The 20,585-nt window shown below is 39.2% G+C and overlaps 1 protein-coding gene across 9 annotated transcripts in view; it reads right to left on the bottom strand.

Annotated features, from left to right (window-relative positions):
* Nucleotides 1–18,320, bottom strand: part of EMSY (EMSY transcriptional repressor, BRCA2 interacting) — an 83,135-nt gene extending 64,815 nt beyond the window's left edge. For 2 of the 9 annotated variants that reach the window (XM_060103557.1, XM_060103550.1), the window contains exons 1-7: nt 18,111–18,320; nt 16,284–16,392; nt 9,761–9,860; nt 8,187–8,261; nt 6,807–6,848; nt 3,149–3,324; nt 1,384–1,536 (exon numbers count right to left, since the gene is read on the bottom strand). In XM_060103557.1, coding sequence (XP_059959540.1) covers nt 1,384–1,536; nt 3,149–3,324; nt 6,807–6,848; nt 8,187–8,261; nt 9,761–9,860; nt 16,284–16,353 — 616 coding nt within the window. In that variant the 5' untranslated portion in view covers nt 16,354–16,392; nt 18,111–18,320. The remainder of the gene's footprint in view (nt 1–1,383; nt 1,537–3,148; nt 3,325–6,806; nt 6,849–8,186; nt 8,262–9,760; nt 9,861–16,283; nt 16,393–18,110) is intronic. The other 7 variants (XM_060103555.1, XM_060103553.1, XM_060103558.1 and 4 more) reach the window with 5 other exon arrangements.
* Between the last annotated feature and the right edge of the window lie 2,265 nt (nt 18,321–20,585).

A 20,585-nucleotide genomic window follows, 5' to 3' on the forward strand; every position in this document is an offset into this window, starting at 1 on the left:
ACCACATACATTCAATGACCTCTTCATCATCCAGCAATCATCATCCTGCAAGCCATCTCCTCGGTGAAGCTTTCCCTTACTCCTCTAAGCAAAGCGAATTCATGTCTCCTCTGAGCTTAGAAAGCAGTTTGCACATTCTCTTCTGTATCACTTACCCCATGGTAATGTGGCTGTCAGTCTGCACATCTCCTTTTATTAAGGGGCTCCCAAAGGACAACAACTAAGTCTTATCGGTTTGTTTCCCTGGTATAGTGTCTTGCACATATGAAGTTAGGTGAATGAATAATTATATCTCAAACTAATGTTGCCTGTGTGACTTCTGAGAATGAAACAATAAACTTCCTGTTACTTCAAACTATATATTGTGTGAAATGGTTTCTTCATGTCTGGGATTCACTTTCAACATTTTTTAAAAAATTTAAAAATAGACCTCTATGGTTATTTTAAAAGATCATCTTGGCTAAATCCACAGAAATCTGATATAAACTAATACTCCCAGATTCTTAGTTTTTTATTAATGCACTAAAGCCTCAACTGTTTTTGTACTTTTTAAAAAAATCAAGTGAGAAACATAAAACCTTGCAATATACATAGGAAATCTCTATAAAGCAGACATTTAAAAAGCATACAGCATGACTCATGGAATTGGTATAACTCCTTATACCCTCAATTTTTAAACCCTAAACAAGACTGACAATGACCCAAAATCATTTGTCTAAAACAACTAAGTCCACCTCTAAAAGCTACAAAGAAATCAAGTTTATAACTATACTGAGAAAAATGAAAATCAAATATCAATGATCTCCAGTTGATACCAAAAGCAAATCAATACTGACATAACAGACATTAAAAACAAAAAATGAACTGGACATTAAACTGCTTCACAGCGTAGAATCAAAGGGGTTAAAAACTGCAAATAAACTTAAAAAAATTACAGTCAACTAGAAATATGAAAGGAATCTCTAGAATGCTTCACTGAATTTAACAGTTGAATGATATGGTACCTAAATAATTTTTTAAAACACTACAAAGATTACATTATAGGAGTAAACACTAAATAAATGACATAAGCACATTCCTTTAGTTTCTATTCACATTTCTATTCCATGAAAACCAAAACAAGTGAATCTTAAGAGTATAGCACTGTTCAAGGCAGATTCCCCATAGAAAACAAAAAAGAAGTAATTTCTCAACCCCCAGAACTGATTAAAAAGCAATATATACCTAGTCACATGTAAAGAAAGGAATTCTTTACAACCTTCAAAAACTAACCACTGCTAATAGCCAGTGGACCAATGAATTATCAGGAAGGCAGATCTAATCAGAGCCTATGCTGCAGCTTTTAGTCAAGATGGCCCTGATAACACTGAGAGTATCACTTACTTTTGACATAAACAGTACTTCCACTTGGCAAGACAACTACATTGGAGGCAGGACTGGCAGGTCTTGGAGACTTAACCGTTGCTATGCTGCCACTTGGAACAGGGGTAGAGGTTGGGGTTGACGTGGTACTTGTGTAGGAATAGCAAACCACTACTGAAGGAACGATAAAAAAGTCTGCTGTTAACTTTCACCAAAACTGTCCATGCATACAGTAAAATTATTGTTTTTTCTGCAGGCCAATTTTAACATTTTTATATAATCAGAAGTTAGAGGCCAGTACTAGGTTAAAACATATTAATAAGCTTTCCTGAAAATCATCACTTAACTAGGTTTCCCCCAAGTATTTAGCAGCTGTGTACAGGTGACACTGACAATGGAGAAGAGCACAGTTACAAAGAAAACAAGTTTAAAACTGAGAAAAATGAAAATCATTTTTCCTTCATGGCAGGAGTTGGACAAAAAGCATATACTTGTATTCTTTTTTAATACTAATAGCAGCATCAATGATGGAGTGATGGATAATTTTTCCCTAACCATAGCAATTTCCAACTTGGCTCCTGGAGAGAAACAAGGTAAGTTCCTTTTATCATAAACAACTTAATAGTCACTTGCCATCTAAGCAGTGCAATAATAACTAAGGTAATGACAACTTCATATTTCAATTTCTTGAATAACAACAAGAAGCAGGAGTAGCTCACAGGCACTATTTACAGTCACTGAGTACCATACATTATGCTAAATCCTTTCCATATATTATCACTAATTCTCACAACACCACATCCTCATTTTAAAGATGAGGAACCCAAGGCTCACAGAAGCTAAAAAGACTTGCTGGAGGTCACAAAGCAAAGAAATGGCAAACTAGGATTCAAACATAGATTAGACTATTGAAAATTCTATATTCTTTCCAGTGAACCAGAGAGGTGGTAAATAGAAAAGACAGAAGTGGGAAGAGAAGAAAGATAGCTCTCCTGCAACAAAGAAATCAGGAACTCAATGGAGGCCAAGTTTGCACACTGATAACTGTCTCTCCCTAAATATAGCTTCCTTCCGTGTAAAACAGAGTCTGGCATGTATGAAAGGAGTGTCTCATTCTGCTCCACAACCCACTGCTAGTCAAGAAAAGAACAATTCTGCAAAGTAATCTGACAACTGCATTATTTTCAGGGTCACTTTCATGTAACACCAAACTAAGCTACTGAAGTCAACCCAAACATGCGCTCTCAAATTTAATATTACTCTTGGTGACCTCAGGAGACTCCAAGGATTTTTAAAGCATGTATCAATTATTAGATTAAATAACAATAAGAAAGCCATCCCCATCGGCCACGTAACCGCTAACAGATTCAGCACATTGACTGGAACAGAGAAGCAGCATATACCACTGATTCCAGAAGACAAAAACAGAGCTTTATTTTCTAAAGTATCAGTTCAGCATCTTTCTTCAGCAGATAAATGACTTCTATCATCTTATTAATTTTCCATGTCACCTGTTAAGGCCTTTTATCCACTTCTAACAAGACACGCTCATTTCAAAAATTCAATCCAAGAAGGCTTTTTGCAATTTTGTGATAAATATAATTCACACTTTTATTTAATTTTGGTTGAGACTAAAAACTTGGCAGTTTCTCGTTTCAGAACAAGTGTTGCTCATTATGTTTCACAACTTTTAAACACTGGACAAAAACAGATGAAAAATAAGACAACTTTTCTTGAAGAATGTGAGAAAAGTCATTTCTACACACAGAACTATTTCTCTACTCACCTTCCTTGCTTCCTGTTTCTGCAGGCACTGGAAGAGATGCATTGTGCTGGATAGCTGCATTGGCAACAGCATTAGCTGTTACAGTGAAGGCAGTTTGGGGAACCAGCCGAGGCATCAGGGGTACCAATCGACGACCTTCAATGGACCATTCTGAAGAGCTATTAGGTCCAGACATACTAAACAAAAAAGAAAACACTGCTACAAGAGTTCTCGATTGCTAAAAATGAAGCAAATATATACACTCAAATATAACTTTTTAAATTATAAAAAGTGCCCTGAGTGAACAGGAGAGGAGGTATTTTGAGCAAGCAAGATCAAAATTATGAATAATAATCAGAATTCAAGGAATTTCACACACACTTAGATTTTTACACACTTTATTCCATAATCTGAATCTTATAATGAACAAAATTGAAACTATCAAAAACTGTCCCATGCCTTTTAAATAAATATCAACATTATTTTCATTAGTTTAAATCTGGTATTGCTAATGAAAACTAGTATTTCTACTAACTTTCAGAACTTAATGTTATAATTAAGCTAAAAAGGTAAAAAGTACTCATTATTTCAAAAATCAGATTTTCCTGAATAATTAAGGATGGAATTCATTGAACTTTTGCAAAATTATCCTAACTGCCTGCATGGCCAGAGGTTCTAAGGCTTTTAAACAAGGGAAACTGAGGCAGTAAACGAGGGGGACTAGGTACTGGGGGATAGAAGGGAGCTGTATATATCACTGCATGTGTCACTGACAATGTGTTATATTATTATCCTTCCTGTTAAAAAAAGTATACTAGATGTGAGGACACTGCAAGAAACCTGCCACTACTTGAATTTTACTTATTTATACCATTCTTCACTTTAAGGAATGTTTGAGGCAATTGAATTCTACCCCTAAGCAGACATTATTATCAGTTTTACTCAATTTCTTGAGCAAATTTTATCCTAGGAATCCAAACAGAGGTTGAAATATGAAAAGACAGTTGTTCACTTCCCTTGGCTTGGCTCCACAAAAGGTAGTGGTATCATTTTTCCTGACTAATGATTAGTGTCGAGGTTTAAAATTCACCCAGAATCAATCAATCATCCTCTTCAATACGTCAGAAATATTTCTGCACCTTTTTCAAAACCAAAGATTCTACAACCCAACCTAGAGTTTAAGATTCTGTAGGTCCACTGATTCTTCAAATTTAGATAGAGTACACAAAAGCCCTTGTTGGTGGATAGTGGAATAATGATGATGATGATAATGATGATAATTAACATCAATTAGCACTTAGTATATGTGAGGCATTGTTCTAAACATTTTACATGTATTAACTCATACGGTTCTTTCAATCTTATGAAATTGGTAATATTATTATCTCCATTTTTAAGATGGGAAAACTGAATTACCAAGAAGTTAAATAACTTGCTTATGGTCACACAGCTACTAAATGTCTCCTTCAACAAGCATACATCATGCTACTGAAATTAACTGCCACATCACAAGTGGAAGGTATAAAAATTTTCAAATGTGTTTTGTCTAACTTCTGCCTTTGATTTATACTAAGTGGGCACGGATGTCTAATCACTAGTAACTTTCACTGAATGGAACAAATAAATTACTTTACAACTTGAGAAGAATTTACACTCAGTCAAGAAAGGAATTTCTAGGAGTTGATGAATTCAGTTGAGTTACAGTGGGAAATCTGCAAATTCCTTCATGGTATAACATAGTCCTACCTAAGACATGGGAAAGAGGGATTCTTAAGACCCCAATAACCTTCACAAATTTGTTATCACATAATCTCCAAGTTGATGCTAGTTCTGAAACAGAAAATTCGTACAAACAAGAAAGAGAGACAGAAATAGACCTATTGCTAATTGTCAAAGGAAAAAATTCTATAAGCTATTCAGCATTTTCTTGGCTTACTCCTATTTTGCTATCATTTTATTAGAATATCACTAATAAATTTGCTTGGTGAGAGTTTACCATACAAATAAAGTGATGTCTACACTTACCTGGTACATTGTTAAATGGTGGCAGAAATTATGGAAGATTAATAATTTAAAATACATGAATATATATGCTATTGAAAAGACAGAATTTGCAGTGCAAAAGATACAACTGCAACTTTTAGAAAGATCTATAAATCTTCCAAATTTCTACTCAGGCAAACATGCTCAAACATTTTTTAAGTGAATGAAAAATTAAATATCATGTTAGAATAATTAGATCAAAATTCCTATTTTGCTTACTAATGAGGGTGTATATATGCATTAGTTGCACAAATCATCTAGATAGAATTTTACAGGTTTCTGTAAACATCTTATTCCAGGGTTTTCCTGAGATTCCTAAGTTCCAAAGAACTCCTCTCTATTTATACTAAATATAGCAAGGGAGGGTGGAAACCTGGCTCCAGCCCTTTTTCTGAGAAGTCTAACAAGATACTAGTGGAACTACCTTGGCCCTCTCATCCTTTGGTATGCAGCGCACCAGCATGAAATCCTCATCCTCACATAGAAACTCAAACAGTATCCCATGAATGTCTGGCTGATGGAGAAGGAGTTAAGAGAACAGTAATTCTGGATAGCCACTTTATTTAGATACAATGCTGGCAAGAGTGGCCCAATTAAAAACTGTGAAGCCCCTTGACATTCCAGGCTTTAATACTATAATATTCTGACACGTTTTGAAACTGAATTAGAGTATCAAACTTAATAAATGGTCTCGTGCCAAATAATAAACACGTGTTATGGTTCAAGCAAGGCTTTTCTTCAATACTAGACACTCCAGTCCTTTTGTTTCCATCTCCTTTGTGCTCAATCTTCTTGGCTTTCTCTTTACCTTTCAACCACATTCCTTCTGGCCTAAGCTGCTGTTTTGAGTGGGGGAGGGAAGGGAGTGGAGAAAGGGAATGCAGTCAGTTCAGATGCATTCCTCCTTGGCTCAAATTACTTTTTTCAGGCTCACAGTTTGAAGGCCTCCTATAGATAATCTTTAGAAGTAGGTTCTGTTACTACTTCTGAGGGAAAGAGGGCAGAGGAGACAGACAGAATGAGGGATCTATGTCTTCCTCACCATTCCCCACTCATTGACCCTTGGGCTCAACAAGTAAATACGACGTCTGGTCAAACTAAAACCACAATATAAAATATTAAAACAGGAGTATGGAAAGACCTAAGTAGCTTAAAATTATACACTGAAGTAAACGGTTTTCAAAAAATTAAATTTATGTGTTAAAGAAATCAGAAAGGAGAGGAAAAAAAGAGGAAACAGGTAGATAGAAGCCAACTCTCAATTATCCATGCTAACAGAGAGAGGAGGGAAAGGGAGAGGTCAAACAGATCAAAGAAGCTGACATATTATCCAAAAATACTTTGGCAAATACTTGTAAATTCTTCCATCAACCTCTCCCAGGACAACTAACAAGTAGTAAAATGAGTAGTTAAAATTTTCACCTCCTCTCCCTTCCCACCCTCTGACTAGAGGTACTTTCAAGCAGCAAAATAGCTAAAGGGTGGGCAGTATTAGGAAGAGGAGGAGGGGAAGAGAAGTAAAAGCAAGGGGCACAGTTAATTCATAAATGGAATATGTGCCCCTGAATAATTGAGAGCTTCAATTTTGAAATAAATACAAGAAAAAGCCTGAAATAACAATAACCTATTTGCATACCTGTAACTTGGTCTTTCACCCAAATATAAGGATAAATTCATTCTTTAAAGGGGAAAAAAGGAAAAGGAGACTAAATAAATGTTATCTTTAAGTATGAAACTGATGCATCAACTTACAACTAATTGCCCCACAATACTGTTCCAATGCTTTTAAGGTACTAATTTTGTCTCTAAGTGCCTCTGAATGCAAACTATTATTTACTACTTTATTACCTAGCACATAAGTTCCTATTACAAGTTCTCAAATTAGAATCTAGGCTCAGTTACTATTTTTAGAGTATCCAAATTTAAAAGTTTAGAGCAATTTAAAGAAGGAACGCAATATGTGAATGTTTTAGCCATGTTGGCCTAACAAGTAAATACTTAATGATGCTAGAGGAAAATTTTCAAATTTCTACAGTGCATACATACCAACCACTGAAAAATCTCCAAATTCAAACAGCTTAACTTTCAAACTACACAGTTAAAAAGGTAGCACCCCATTTTATCAGTCAAGTAAAATCAGTAACATTAAAGCACCACACGAAGCTAATGGATCTTCAGGGTCAATACAATACTGCCAATTGGGTTAAAAGCATTATTCATTACATTATGGAAATGTACTGAATTTTTTCCTTTAGTTTTATTTCACATTAAAACATAAAAATAAAAAACAGATGAATATTCTATAACATACCTTATTTTATAAAATGTTCCTACCATCTTGCATTAACATTTAAAGGATAATTTCTGTTCTTTTCCGTTTTTCAGGAGGCACTGTCTCCATACATACTCTGTTAATGCTCAGTCTGTGTCTTCCACCACCCTCTACCCCATCTATCAAATAGTTATAATGATCTGAAAACACTTTAAGAATCCTTTACAATTTTATTTTGTTGGCTTTTCAAAGTAAATTAAGGTATACTGTAGTCATATTTCTTAAAAGCAGAACATATATTTTACAATCTTTTTGCTGAATCTCAAAATACATGAAATATTAGTCAGTTATCAAAAATTTTATAATGCCTATTTATAAAGCAATATACATATCAAATACTATTACAAAGTAACTCTAAGGGGCTGTCAAATTTGGGGAGCACACTACTTTCTTATTGAACTTTGCTTCAAGTAAAGGAATCATCTGCTAAACTGTGGAGGCCTTTAGTTATACAGAGGTTACATTGCAACAGGATTTGACCTGAGTACTTAAAGCTTGCCTAACCAAATGCAAAAACATAACCAATTGAATAAATAGTTAACACAGCTATGGTCAGGATCCCTGAGTACAGAGATATTACTATCAAGATAAAAGACTCAGGAATCTGCTACACAATAGGAAGACTTTCAAAACTACGGTATACTACGTCATGAAAAATCAGGGGTGGTATGACTAATGGCTTACTTATGTGCAATTGTTGTTAACCGTTCATCGTTTACTGCTCTCCGAACTTCAGCACGGTGGCGCTCTGTTGAGATGCTATGAAAAAAAATAGCCATTATAGAACTCTGCCAAGCAGGCAGCTCTTTTCTATACTTTTATTAATGTTTAAGTCAACATTTTGCTTGGGGGTGGGGGGGCAAAATTGATTTGTAAAAAGATATAGACAGGGGCCTAATATATATCTTCAAATGCTTTAATTAAAGTCATAGAAAAGGATTCAGACTGATTCTGTGTAACTGCAGAGAGAATTAGTTACAAATTAGAAATCACAGGAAGACAAATTCAGCTTGATATCAAGTCATTACGTCCAAAACTCAGAAATATCAGACCATGTTCAAGATTAGCAGAGGTTCCTGTTATCTAAATGTAAACAGCCACTGAATGACCCCTAATCATGGTTACTGAGAAGAGGATTTTGGCACTTGGAAGAAAGTCTTCTAAAGTCCTTTCTAAAGCTTAAGAGTCTATAATTTTATGTTTAGTGAATATAATAAAGAAATGAAAGTGGCAAGATAATGTTTCCTATAGCTATATGCTATGAAACTTGACACCAGGATATTATTCCTTTATTACTCAACACTTGAGCTGTATGTCTTCTACATTGTATAATGTTACCACTATAGTAAAAATGTACTTATGTTGATCCTGATTAAATACATGTAAAGTTAAATCTAAACAACTGAAAAAAGGCTATACCCATTCCATTCATAAATACTCAATAAAGTGAATAGCACTCTTAAAAGTGTAATCTTTATTGCTAAGTTAAATCTATACCACGGACTAAAATATTTAAGGGGCTGGAAAGCAGAATTTATAAGGCAATATAAACAACAAACAAACAAAAAATATAAATTGTTAAGTATGGAGGCAATAAGACTGACAATTTGGCTTAATAACATCCCTATTTTAATGTTAATTAAATGCAGGGAAAAAAATCTCTTCCCTATTTTCACTTAAAAAAAGAATAGGACAAAATGGTCTTAAATGTAGAAAGGAAACTTCAGTTAAAACAGAACTGAATTTTCTGAGAAAGCTCAAGATGTTAAGAATGGATCAAGGCAAAGTATCAAAGAATCCCTTTCACCAGAATTTTTTTAATGAATTTTTTTAACTCTAGTGGGAAGCTGAAGGGATAAACTATCCCTAAGGCTATGACTATTAATCACCACCCATTTCTGTAAGTTAAGACAACAACTTCCTAGTGTCTCCTTCTACCCCCTAACAAATGCCACTGGGCCACTCTAGATCTTCCTATCCAGTCGCTGCCAGCTCTTCTTTCCTTCACCCAGGTCAAAAATACCTCCCTTTTCCAAGCAGCCCAAACCTAAGATAACCTGCCTTAAACCTTTTCTGATTAGATTACAGAATAAATGGTAAATTACATAATTTTCCATAACAAAGCACACAACTGGGATGGGATCTCTAAACACCAACAACTTGAACACCTCTGTCTTCAGCTTAAGAGTGAAAAGTATTGAAACACCTCAAAATGATATTTCTAGACTCATCTCTCACAAACTTTTATGATAATTTACCTAAGAACTTTTGAGAGTTCTCCAAGAAGATCTTTCTTTTCCTTGGTGAGATCTCCCTGTGCCCGAAGTGCACTGATAACTCCAGCATATGCCTCCAATTCTAGAAGAAGAAAATTATTTTATCAAGATAGGCCATCAATATTTAAGTACTATGGCTACATAGAGTGAAACTTCAGGGCAGGAAACCTAAAAATCAATATGCGAATATTTCATTAATGTCCTCTCAAAAATTTTATCTAAAACCATAGGTTAGGGCTTCCCTCGTGGCGCAGTGGTTGAGAGTCCGCCTGCCGATGCAGGGGACACGGGTTCGTGCCCCGGTCCGGGAAGATCCCACATGCTGCGGAGCGGCTGGGCGTGTGAGCCATGGCCGCTGAGCTTGCGCTTCCGGAGCCTGTGCTCCGCAACGGGAGAGGCCACAACAGTGAGAGGCCGGCATACCGCAAAAAATAAATAAATAAATAAATAAAACCATAGGTTAAAATGTGGCTTTTACGAAAGAGAGGCATGGACATATATACACTACCAAACGTAAGGTAGATAGCTAGTGGGAAGCAGCCGCAGAGCACAGGGAGATCAGCTCGGTGCTTTGTGACCGCCTGGAGGGGTGGGATGGGGAGGGTGGGAGGGAGGGAGATGCATGAGGGAAGGGATGTGGGAACAGATGTATATGTATGACTGATTCACTTTGTTATAAAGCAGAAACTAATAAAAAAATTCCTTATAAAAAAATAAAAAAATAATAAAAATAAAATGTGGCTTTTATTATCTTATTTTCTTTTTTACTGCCTCACAGAAGTCATGTATATAAAAAGTTTAGGTAGAAAAATCTAATGGTGGGTTTCCCTGGTGGTGCAGTGGTTGAGAGTCTGCCTGCCGATGCAGGGGACACGGGTTCGTGCCCTGGTCCGGGAAGATCCCACATGCCGCAGAGCGGCTGGGCCCGTGAGCCATGGCCGCTGAGCCTGTGCGTCCGGAGCCTGTGCTCTGCAACGGGAGACGCCACAACAGTGAGAGGCCCGCGTACCACAAAAAAAAAAAAAAAGAAAAATCTAATGGTAAATATTTCATCTTACGCACCATCCTGAAGAACATTCAACTCAGATGCTACCAACACTTGGGAGCAGGTTCCAAGTGATATAAAAAGGCTGATAAGAGAAGTTTTTAGCATTATTGATAGGTACCTTTACTGGCCAAACTTTGAAATAATTCCTTAGGCTTGCCTAAGAATTTGACCTATATTCTATCTGTGAATAGTGCGCAAGTGAAAAACTACTGGATCAAGAGTCAAATGACCAGACTCTGGCTCCAGTACTGACACTAGTTGTGTGACCTTGGACAAGTCCTTTCTCATCTCTGATCCTCAGTTTCTTTATCTAGAAGACACTTTGAAGGTACCGTCCATTTCTATGATCCTCTGCATCTATAAAAACCACCAGCAAAATGACTAAGGCAGATTAGCATACATGAATTGCTCTTACAGCAATCAGGACATAATACACTGAACCCTAATGCCAGACAGTTTCATTTCACTAACTTTCCACAGCAACAACTCTTATTTAATGAAACTGTCAGTCCCTAGTAGTGGTTAAAATATAAAACCAAAAAGCCCTCAATGGCTCCCAATGAACCATGCCTGCCTCTCAGTGTACTTTCTCGTGTACTACCTTCCAATAGTCCCTCCCACACTGACTCTGGGCTTGGCATGTGACTTACTCTGGCCAATGGAACATCAGTATACATGATGCAAATAGCAGCCTTGGACACAGGACCTTGCCCTCTTGGAAGCTTGAGATCACCAAGCTATGAAGAAGCCCAGGATGAAAGGTCACATGGAGAGAGAGGCCCAGCCACCTCAGCTGAGCCCAATTAACCAGCTAAGCTACCAGCTGAATAGAGCCACATGAGAGCTCAGGCAAGACAAAAAACCCATAGAATCATGAGAAATAATAAAATAGTTGTTTCAAACTATTAACACTATGAGACAAGTATACCTGAGCAAAACAAAATGATGGGAAATAAGTGTCCAGACTACAGTTATCTTCTTACTCAATTCAAGTTGCTACCAGTATTTGCCAATGGCTTACATACAACAGATACTGAATATTAGCCAAATAATTAAGGCATGCATACCTGCATCCAAGGTACTAAACCAACAATAAAACAGTAGCCTCATTCAGTTCATATTATTCACAGTTCTATCAAAAGAAAAGACTTTATATAGAAGAGTGAGCTTAAATAGAAATGTCTGGTCCAACTGAATTATCCCATGTGTAAACATCCTGCATGTTCAATCTAGGCTGGATATTATGTAGATGTTTCATGTGGTCTCTCTGGAAGGACAAACTCTGCTTCTCTGGAGTAGTGAAGGAAATACTTTGTTCCAGGAAACATATATTTCAGCTTTTATCAGAACCTAAAGTAGAGTTCAGAAAGACACTGGGGATAACTAAGAAACCACTATATCTAAATGTTTATGCCCCATTTATGGAATATTTTATTCAACAAATCAGTATTGAGTCCTATTATATATACCAGATAGTATGCTAAATCCTGCCCTTAAGAAGTTAACTCTAGAATAAAGCTACAGTGAAACAAGTCATCAGACAATTCTGATACATTTACAGTACAGTGATAAAGGCACAGAAGAAAAACACATCATCTAGTCTGGAAGCATAAGCTTTAATCAGAAAGAGAACTGTGCTCTAGGCAGGCAGGGGGTGAAATGCAAATGTGCAAAAGGAACAGAGAGAGTAAAAGAGCACATAATGTTTCACAGAGACATTAAACTTCCAGTAATAGTCAGAGGCTACTTTGAGAGTTTTACACTAGGGAAATATGTCCGTACTTGGTTAGTCGCTAATTCAAACCAAACTACTAATTGAACACTACTACTACAAGGTACCATGGAGAATCCTTATATGAACAAAACAAAGTCCTTATCCTCAAGGTGATTAAAATCCAACAAGGATAAAAATGGAAAAACTGGGCTTCCTTGGTGGCGCAGTGGTTGAGAGTCCGCCTGCCGATGCAGGGGACACGGGTTCATGCCCCGGTCCGGGAAGATCCCACATGCCGCGGAGCAGCTGGGCCCGTGAGCCACGGCCACTGAGCCTGCACGTCCGGAGCCTGTCTCCGCGACGGAAGAGGCCACAACAGTGAGAGGCCCGCGTACCTCAAAAAAAAAAAAAAAGGAAAAACTGTTTGGGGCCAGACTAAGAAAAGCCACCATTTCCAGTCTAAAAAGTTTTTGATAGAACTCAGTGATTGATTAAATGTGGAAGGAACGGCAGAAGGAAAAGAATCAGGTTTTTCAGTTTCCAAGATATTTAGTAGAATGGCAATACCATAAAAAGAAATGGAGAGGTCAGAGAGAGGAAGTGGTTTGAGGAAAAACTTCACTTTTGGCCTGTCGAATTTATGGTGATCAAAATTTCACTATTTCACAATATTTCAAAAAAAGTGAAATTAACTAAAGAAAGACAAAAATTCTTGACATCTCAAGTCTCATTCCAAGTCCAGCTAAAAAGTCATACACAGAAGTAAGAGGTGGTTGGGCTTCCCTGGTGGCGCAGTGGTTGACTCCGCCTGCCGATGCAGGGGACGCGGGTTCGGGCCCCAGTCCCGGAGGATCCCACATGCTGCGGAGCGGCTGGGCCCGTGAGCCATGGCCGCTGAGCCTGCGCATCCGGGGCCTGTGCTCTGCAGCAGGAGAGGCCACAGCAGTGAGAGGCCCGCGTACAGCAAAAAAAAAAAAAAAAAAAAAGTAAGAGGTGGCAACCTCACACAAAACTGTAACTCAGAACACAGTTCTCATAGCTACACAATCCAATGCATACCTCCCCCCTTCATTCAATGAGAAACTCACTCATTGTAAAGAACTTTTACTAGCTTCCCAACCTCATTCACATTTGTGGATTTCATTTGATGAGAATCCTAAGATTCTGACAAATATCAAACTCAGTTGAATTTCTGGTATTATTTTTGGTACCATTCTATTACAGTGTTAACTCTAATGATGCATAAGTATAACGAAATAACACACGAAAAAACACAGAAAACAGAAGATTTGCCAAACTATTTTTATAAAGCCCTCAACCCGTTCCATTTAAACAAACCAGCCATTCAATTATACTATAGTTCATAAAGCCTCATGTAAGAGTTACAGTGCAGAAATGGTCATAAAAAAATAGGGCAGGGGAGAGGCAGGATAGAGGGAAGGAAGCATTTATCTATCACTAGTATGTTCAGTGTGTCATAAAGAAATTCTCTATCCCAATTTCTCTACATTTAAGTAAAATGTAATGTTTAGCATCTGTTAAAATAATTTATAACATTTTTAAAAAGAATTTTTTTAAAGCTAATTCTTTTTTTTTTTTTTTTTTTTGCGGTACGCGGTCCTCTCACTGTTGTGACCTCTCCTGCTGCGGAGCACAGGTTCCGGACGCGCAGGCTCAGCGGCCATGGCTCACGGGCCCAGTCGCTCCGCAGCATGTGGGATCTTCCTGGACCGGGCACGAACCCATGTCCCCTGCATCGGCAGGTGGACTCAACCACTGCGCCACCAAGGAAGCCCCTTAAAGCTAATTCTTAAAATATTTTAAACTAATTTTTAAATACAGTACCTTCTCTAAACTTTGGACCTAGAGCTAGTGTTTGAAAGCAATTCAAAGGTTTCACTGTTATGATAATGAGCCAACGGGTGGGGAGGAAGTCTTTCCGAAAATCACTCTCTAGGCTCACCTCCCAAAAGAAGGGTCATTGAAGATGACGTTACCCTCTAGGAAGGCTGTTTTCTTTTGTATAGAAGCCGCTCTTCAGCAATATTACCCACACAACTCTGACTAAAATTAAGGATAAATTTACACTTAAAGGTTACAATTTTTATATTCAAACATAATCTCTTGATTCAAGGTCCCAAAAGCCCAGAAACTCTAATGCAATCAACTTCAGTTGTGATCTGCAATTATTTCAGCTGTGAAATAAATAAAAATCCAACTTTATAACTGGTAGCTAGCAAGTTAGAGCAATTGCATATAAGTGTGTAGAAAATCACCCTCGAATTAGTACTAAAAGTTTGGATATAAGGTTAAAAAAAAAAAAGGAATAACTGACCCCCCAAAAAACCAACCCACTCCAAAACAAAACAAAAAACCTCTCTAGAGGTGCTAAAATACAATGCTAAGAAGTAGTTTAAAATATAGAAATCCTCATAGTGGCCTAAGGGGAAATAAAAAGGGCAAAGGTTATTAGCAGGCAGGGCCAGATTTGCTATGATTCAGATTTATGCATAGGAATTCCCAACAAAGATTTCCTTTGAAGAAAAGGTTCACCTGCAAATAAATAAATGTCTGAAAGCAACTGCTTTAAAACATTATATACTCAGATGTCAGGCACTGTGACAGGCCCTTTTTATATACACTTAATCCACATAAACTTATGAGGCAGATATTATTGTCCTTCATTTACAAAAGTGTCAATAGATTTAGGGAGATTAAACAACTTGTCCTTGGATCATGTCGGTCGGTCGTTAGTAACAGGACCAAGACCCCAGGTCTATCTGAATTCAAGGTCCACACTTTCCCCTTCAAAGTCATAGATATCTAAATAATTCCTATCCACTGCCAAAACATCTAATATTCTTTTTCAAATTATTTTTTCATTTACTGAGTCCCTACTATGTGCTGGCCTGAGACTATAGTGGTAAATAAGACAAAAAGGTTCCTTCTTGGACCTTACAGTCCAAGGCTGCATTTCTCAACCAAGGATACTCATGTAAACCACAGAATACAGAAAATGATTTGAGTAAATCTTTTTTTCTCAATTTTCCCAAGGATAATACATACCATTCTAGATGCATGAAGAAAAGTTAGTTCATTACATACAATGGATAACTTAGTATTAGGGCTTAATTCTCTCCCTAAATGTTAGTTGAGAAAGGCTGCTCTAAAGGAAAAGAAGCACTAAATAATTCATTACAGGCATAAATGGTGTTTTATTACTGAAAGTAAAATATAATTTGGAAAAGTCAGCATAGCTTACATTAACTTAGAATTCAGAAACAGTATGTAATTCACACATACATTCATGAAGGTTAAAAGTATGTTAACATGAGACTGGAATCCTATTCCCTGGGTTGAAATTCTGACCCCATGACTTACTATCAGCATTACTTCGGGTTCTAAGCTTCAGGTCTGTCATCTGTAAAATGGGGACAAAAGAAGAAACACACCTATCTTTTTGGTTTGAATGAGGATTAAATGAGATGCTGAATGTAAAGGACTCAGAATAGCCCAGTAGCCCTGAAGAACTTTTAGCTGCTATTATTATTAATATGATTCATGCATCTACTGTGTACAAGGCACTATACAAAGCACTAGGGAAATAACAGAGTAAGACAAGAACTATACCTCAAGAATTTCTAACCATCATGAAATATGATATCCATGCAAACAGCCATGACCCAAACAGAAAGGGAAAAGGATCATAGGGAGGCATGAAACATGAAAAATGAAAATCATACCCAATTTTCGAAGAATCCTTTTGCATTCATCCCTGCTGAGATCCAAAAGTGTTGGCCACACAACAGGCATTGCTGCTTCTTTTTGGTAGCCCCAAAGAGCTTGTCTTCCCTACCAAAACAAAAACCAAAAACTCAAATTACGAAAGTACATTCAAAAGCCCACTCACGTGGAGATCCACACGCTAAGAAGCAAAACCAGTAAGAATATCTCACAATCCTATTTCACCTCCATGCTTTCCAACTTCTGACAAATGAAGAATTTAACCATGTGTGAGCTTACTATTCCAGCCTATCATAGTGGAAAGAGCATAGGCATTGGACACATATAGGTTCTAATTCAATCTTTCAACTTACTGGCTGTGTGATCCTGGGTAAATTGGCCTATCTGAACATAAACTTTACACATCTGTGAAACAGAGATTTTATCACTCAGCTTGTTATGAGGATTAAATAACAGTGTATGTGAAGTTCTTATCCTAGTGGCTAACACATTATTTCATAAGTAGGTGCCACTACCTGTGTAACCTGGGCAAGTCACTTGACTTCTGCCGGCTTTCTCACTATGAGCTACATGAAATAAAATAAGTAAAGTTCCTAGGATGTTAAGTGGGCTAATGGAACTTAATATAGTACTTTCTCCTCGAGTCTTACCAATGAAACATGAATTTACACCCAGCAGTCCTCAAAAAAACATTTACCAAAAGTTTAGATGTCAGGAACTTGGTACTGGGAATTCCCTGGTCTAGAGAAAAAGACAACAGCGCTGGGCCCTTGCACTATACCTGCTTAGCACACAGCAGATCCGCTGCAAATATCTGTTAAATAAACAGATGAATGACTGAGAAGAGCAAGTAATATGAATGAATGAATGAATGAATGAGCGAGTGAATGTATGAATGAGCGAGCTCAGTGTCTCGTCTAGAAGTCAGGCATCGACCCGTAATAACTGCTATCTCCCGTTCCAGGAGCTGGGACTGCTAACTCCAACTCCACGCCTGAAGTTGACCCCCCTCCCCCTACTTCCCATAGTCCTCTCATCTAAGAACCAACCCAGAGCAAGGAGAACTGGAGTGCGCGCCCCAGCCGGCAGAATGACATAAAGAAAAGGGGTGGGGAGGAAGAAGAAGGGGCAGAGCCAAAGGAATCCGCTCCCTCTACAAGCCAGTCCCCGCCTCCCGACAGGATCTTGGAGGCGGCCGGCGACCGCCGGAATCAAGCACCACGTCACAGCATCCCGACGCGTCCCCGCCGGCGGACCCCATTGCGGGGCTGCATCGCAATGGAAACCTGGGCAGAGGTTGCCGGAGCCCGCTCCGAGAACCGGAATCCTGTCTAATCCTTCCCCCACTCAAGTGTCAAGGAGGCAAGCCCGCCCCGCCCCCTCCCCAAACACGCACTCTCTCGCAGCACCACAACAAGAGCAGCCCGCCCACCCTCCTCACCGGTGCCGCTCAGCGCTCACCCCAATGTCAAGCTCACGACCCAGGCCCTCTCAGGACCAGTAGCCGGAGTCAGGGGCCCCGGCAGGCATCAGCGCCTCTCTCCCTCCTCAGCGGAGAGGACAACGGAGAGAAAGAGTAGACGCTCGGACAGCCAGGCAGACGACCGAGACTCACCAGGAGGCCCCCAGAGCTGGACCCCAGCAATCTCGGCACCAGGCCTGCCAGAGTCCCCCTCAGCCCACCTCGGGAGCCCCACGATCCCGTTAGGAGACAACGGAGGATGGGGTTGGGCGCCCCAAGCCGGGCTCCGAATGCTTGGCCCGGCGCTCTTCCAGACTGGCTATCCTGCCAGTTCTTCCCAGCACCCTGTCTAAGAGTCACCCACCTGCCCGGCCTTTCTGGGCTCATCTAAAAGGCTCCTCCGCCAAGACTAGGGGACACCAGGAATTGGGTTTGTTTGCTGTGCCTCAGAAGGGGCAAGATGGCGACAGCTATCAGGGCGCAGGCGCAGCCGCGCGCTGCCAGTCGGGAGGTGTAGTTTGCCTTTCCCGCCTTTCGGAGAACGGACACCAGAAAGCCTCCATTCTTCTGTCCCTCTTTTCCTACACGTTTTGAAAGGAAAGGAGAGACATCGCGAGGGGTGCTGGGAGTTGTGGTCCGAACCCAAACTCCCTCCTCTTTCGCTCTTGGTGTGCACGCGCAAGGAAGGCTGGGATTGTAGTTTCCTTGGCTTGTCCTCCACACCCTCCTCTCCGTCTTCGCGCGCCTCGCCTCCGCCTGCCGTCTCCCAGCCAATGGGCTGCGCTCTCCGCTACGTGCGGCGTCACACGTAGTGGTCAAGATGGCGTTGGTAGCTGGAGCTGATGGTTCTCTGCGATCTTTATTCTAGGGGTGGGGTGGGTGAGGGACGGTGGGAAAGCACGTTCGTCCCCGAAGCGCCGTTGAGGATTAGGATCGGATTCCTCAAGAGTCTTGGGAGCAATTATCAGCGGCCTCCAGCCCCGCCAGACGCAGCTCGAGGAGAGAGAATACACGCTACGACACCTGACACAGTAGACATCGCAGTTGCGCGTACCCGATCTGGGGGTTGCGGAGTTGCAAGTAGAGAAGAGGAACCCGAGTGTTCTCGACTTTGGGTTTCCCTGCGTGTGAAATGGGAATGATAGTGCTATATCTGTCAAAGGCAAGAAGGAGAAGGGGTTTATTTGAGGCCCTGCGACGTGGTAGGTTCACCCTTCAGCCTTTGTTCGTGTTTAATCACAGAACAGTTGTGTGAAGAGGGTATTGTTGCCCCTGTTTTACGGATGAGAAAGGGGCCCAATATACAAATAATCGCGGCCGTAGGATCGAAGCCAGTATCTGCTACTGTTGAAGATCCAATCAAGTTTTGTGATTGCTCTCCCTTTTAAATTTTGTACTTTGGGAGACATCGGATCTGGTAAAAATACTCAAATGGAAAGGAGTTTTTAATGTGCTTTATGATATTAACAAAGTTTTCTTATAAAATGTTAGGTTAATATTATCCTATAAGGATGTTGTGATACACAAAGTAGAGAAAAGTTATTTGTAAATTTTGGACCACTATACAAACGTGTGAGACTGTTCATGTTCTTGAATCTCCATTGTAGGTCAGGTTAGGAAGAAAAAATAAATAACGGCATTTGTGTACTATTTGCCCATTAGCTAAAAATCCTCTCTGAGGCCCAGGAAAATTGTTATTGTTGAAACCCAAGTCTGCCCCTTCAGAAAGTCAGGAAGTGGGACAGATAGTCTCCAGGCTTTCCCACCATTCCCTCCCTGATCTTCCAATGCATTCTTTTCCATCTATTTCCTACTGAATTGAGGTACCACTGCTTTCTGGCCAGATACTTAACTCTTGGAAAGATGATAAATGAAACTTTAATAGAAGATTTTGTAGTTGAACATATATTTTTTGATTTGAGCATCTTAGTGAGGCAGGTATAATTAAGATTACCACCTACTGGGAGTGAGAAAAACACAGATATTCAAGAACTCACCCAATTGAAGGGAGTTGGGCTTTATAACTCCAGATCTTCGATTGGAATTCACCCAAATCCTATAGATCTGGGTGAATTCTCTTCTTGCAGTCCCCCAAATATCTTAGAGTCCTTCCGCTTATCCTTGGGCTTGGTAGGTGCCAAGTACTGTTCTAAGCATTTAAAATAGTTGTTCCATCCTTAAAACAACTTTATGAGGTAGAAACTATTATCTAATTACAAATGAGGAAACTGAGGCATAGGAAGGAGGTGAAATAGCTTGCCTAAAGTTACACATTATAAGTAAATGGTGGTTATACTCCAATAAAGATGTTTAAATAAATAAATAAATAAGTAAATCGTGGGACTTCCCTGGTGATCCAGTGGTTAAGACTCCTCGCTTCCGCTGCAGGGGAAATGGGTTCCATCCCTGGTCGAGAAACTAAGATCCCCCATGCTGCAGTGGCACAACCAAATAATAATAATAATAATAATAATAATAATAATGATAAGTAAATGGTAAAGCCAGGATTTAAACCTAAGCAGCTTGGCTCCAGTGTGTGCTCTGGACTAGTGGTTCTTAAATTTCAATGTTCAAAGAATCACCTGAGTATCTTGTTAAAATACAAATTTTAATTGAGTAGGTCTGGGTAGCGCCTAAGAACCTATATTTCTAACAAGCTTTCAACTGCTGATGCTCTGGCGTCAACTACCTCTGATCTACCACACATCCTCCCTTTCCTTGGAACCGTATTTGTCTTTTGCAGCAAGAAACTGCCTTCCCCGTGCTGTCGGTTACTACTCCATATTCCCAAATGTTCCCAACATTGAATTCTCTTCTTTAAGAATCAGACTCAAACTTT

The sequence above is a fragment of the Mesoplodon densirostris genome, chromosome 7, assembly GCF_025265405.1.
Source record: "Mesoplodon densirostris isolate mMesDen1 chromosome 7, mMesDen1 primary haplotype, whole genome shotgun sequence".
Taxonomy (NCBI): Eukaryota; Metazoa; Chordata; class Mammalia; order Artiodactyla; family Ziphiidae; genus Mesoplodon; species Mesoplodon densirostris.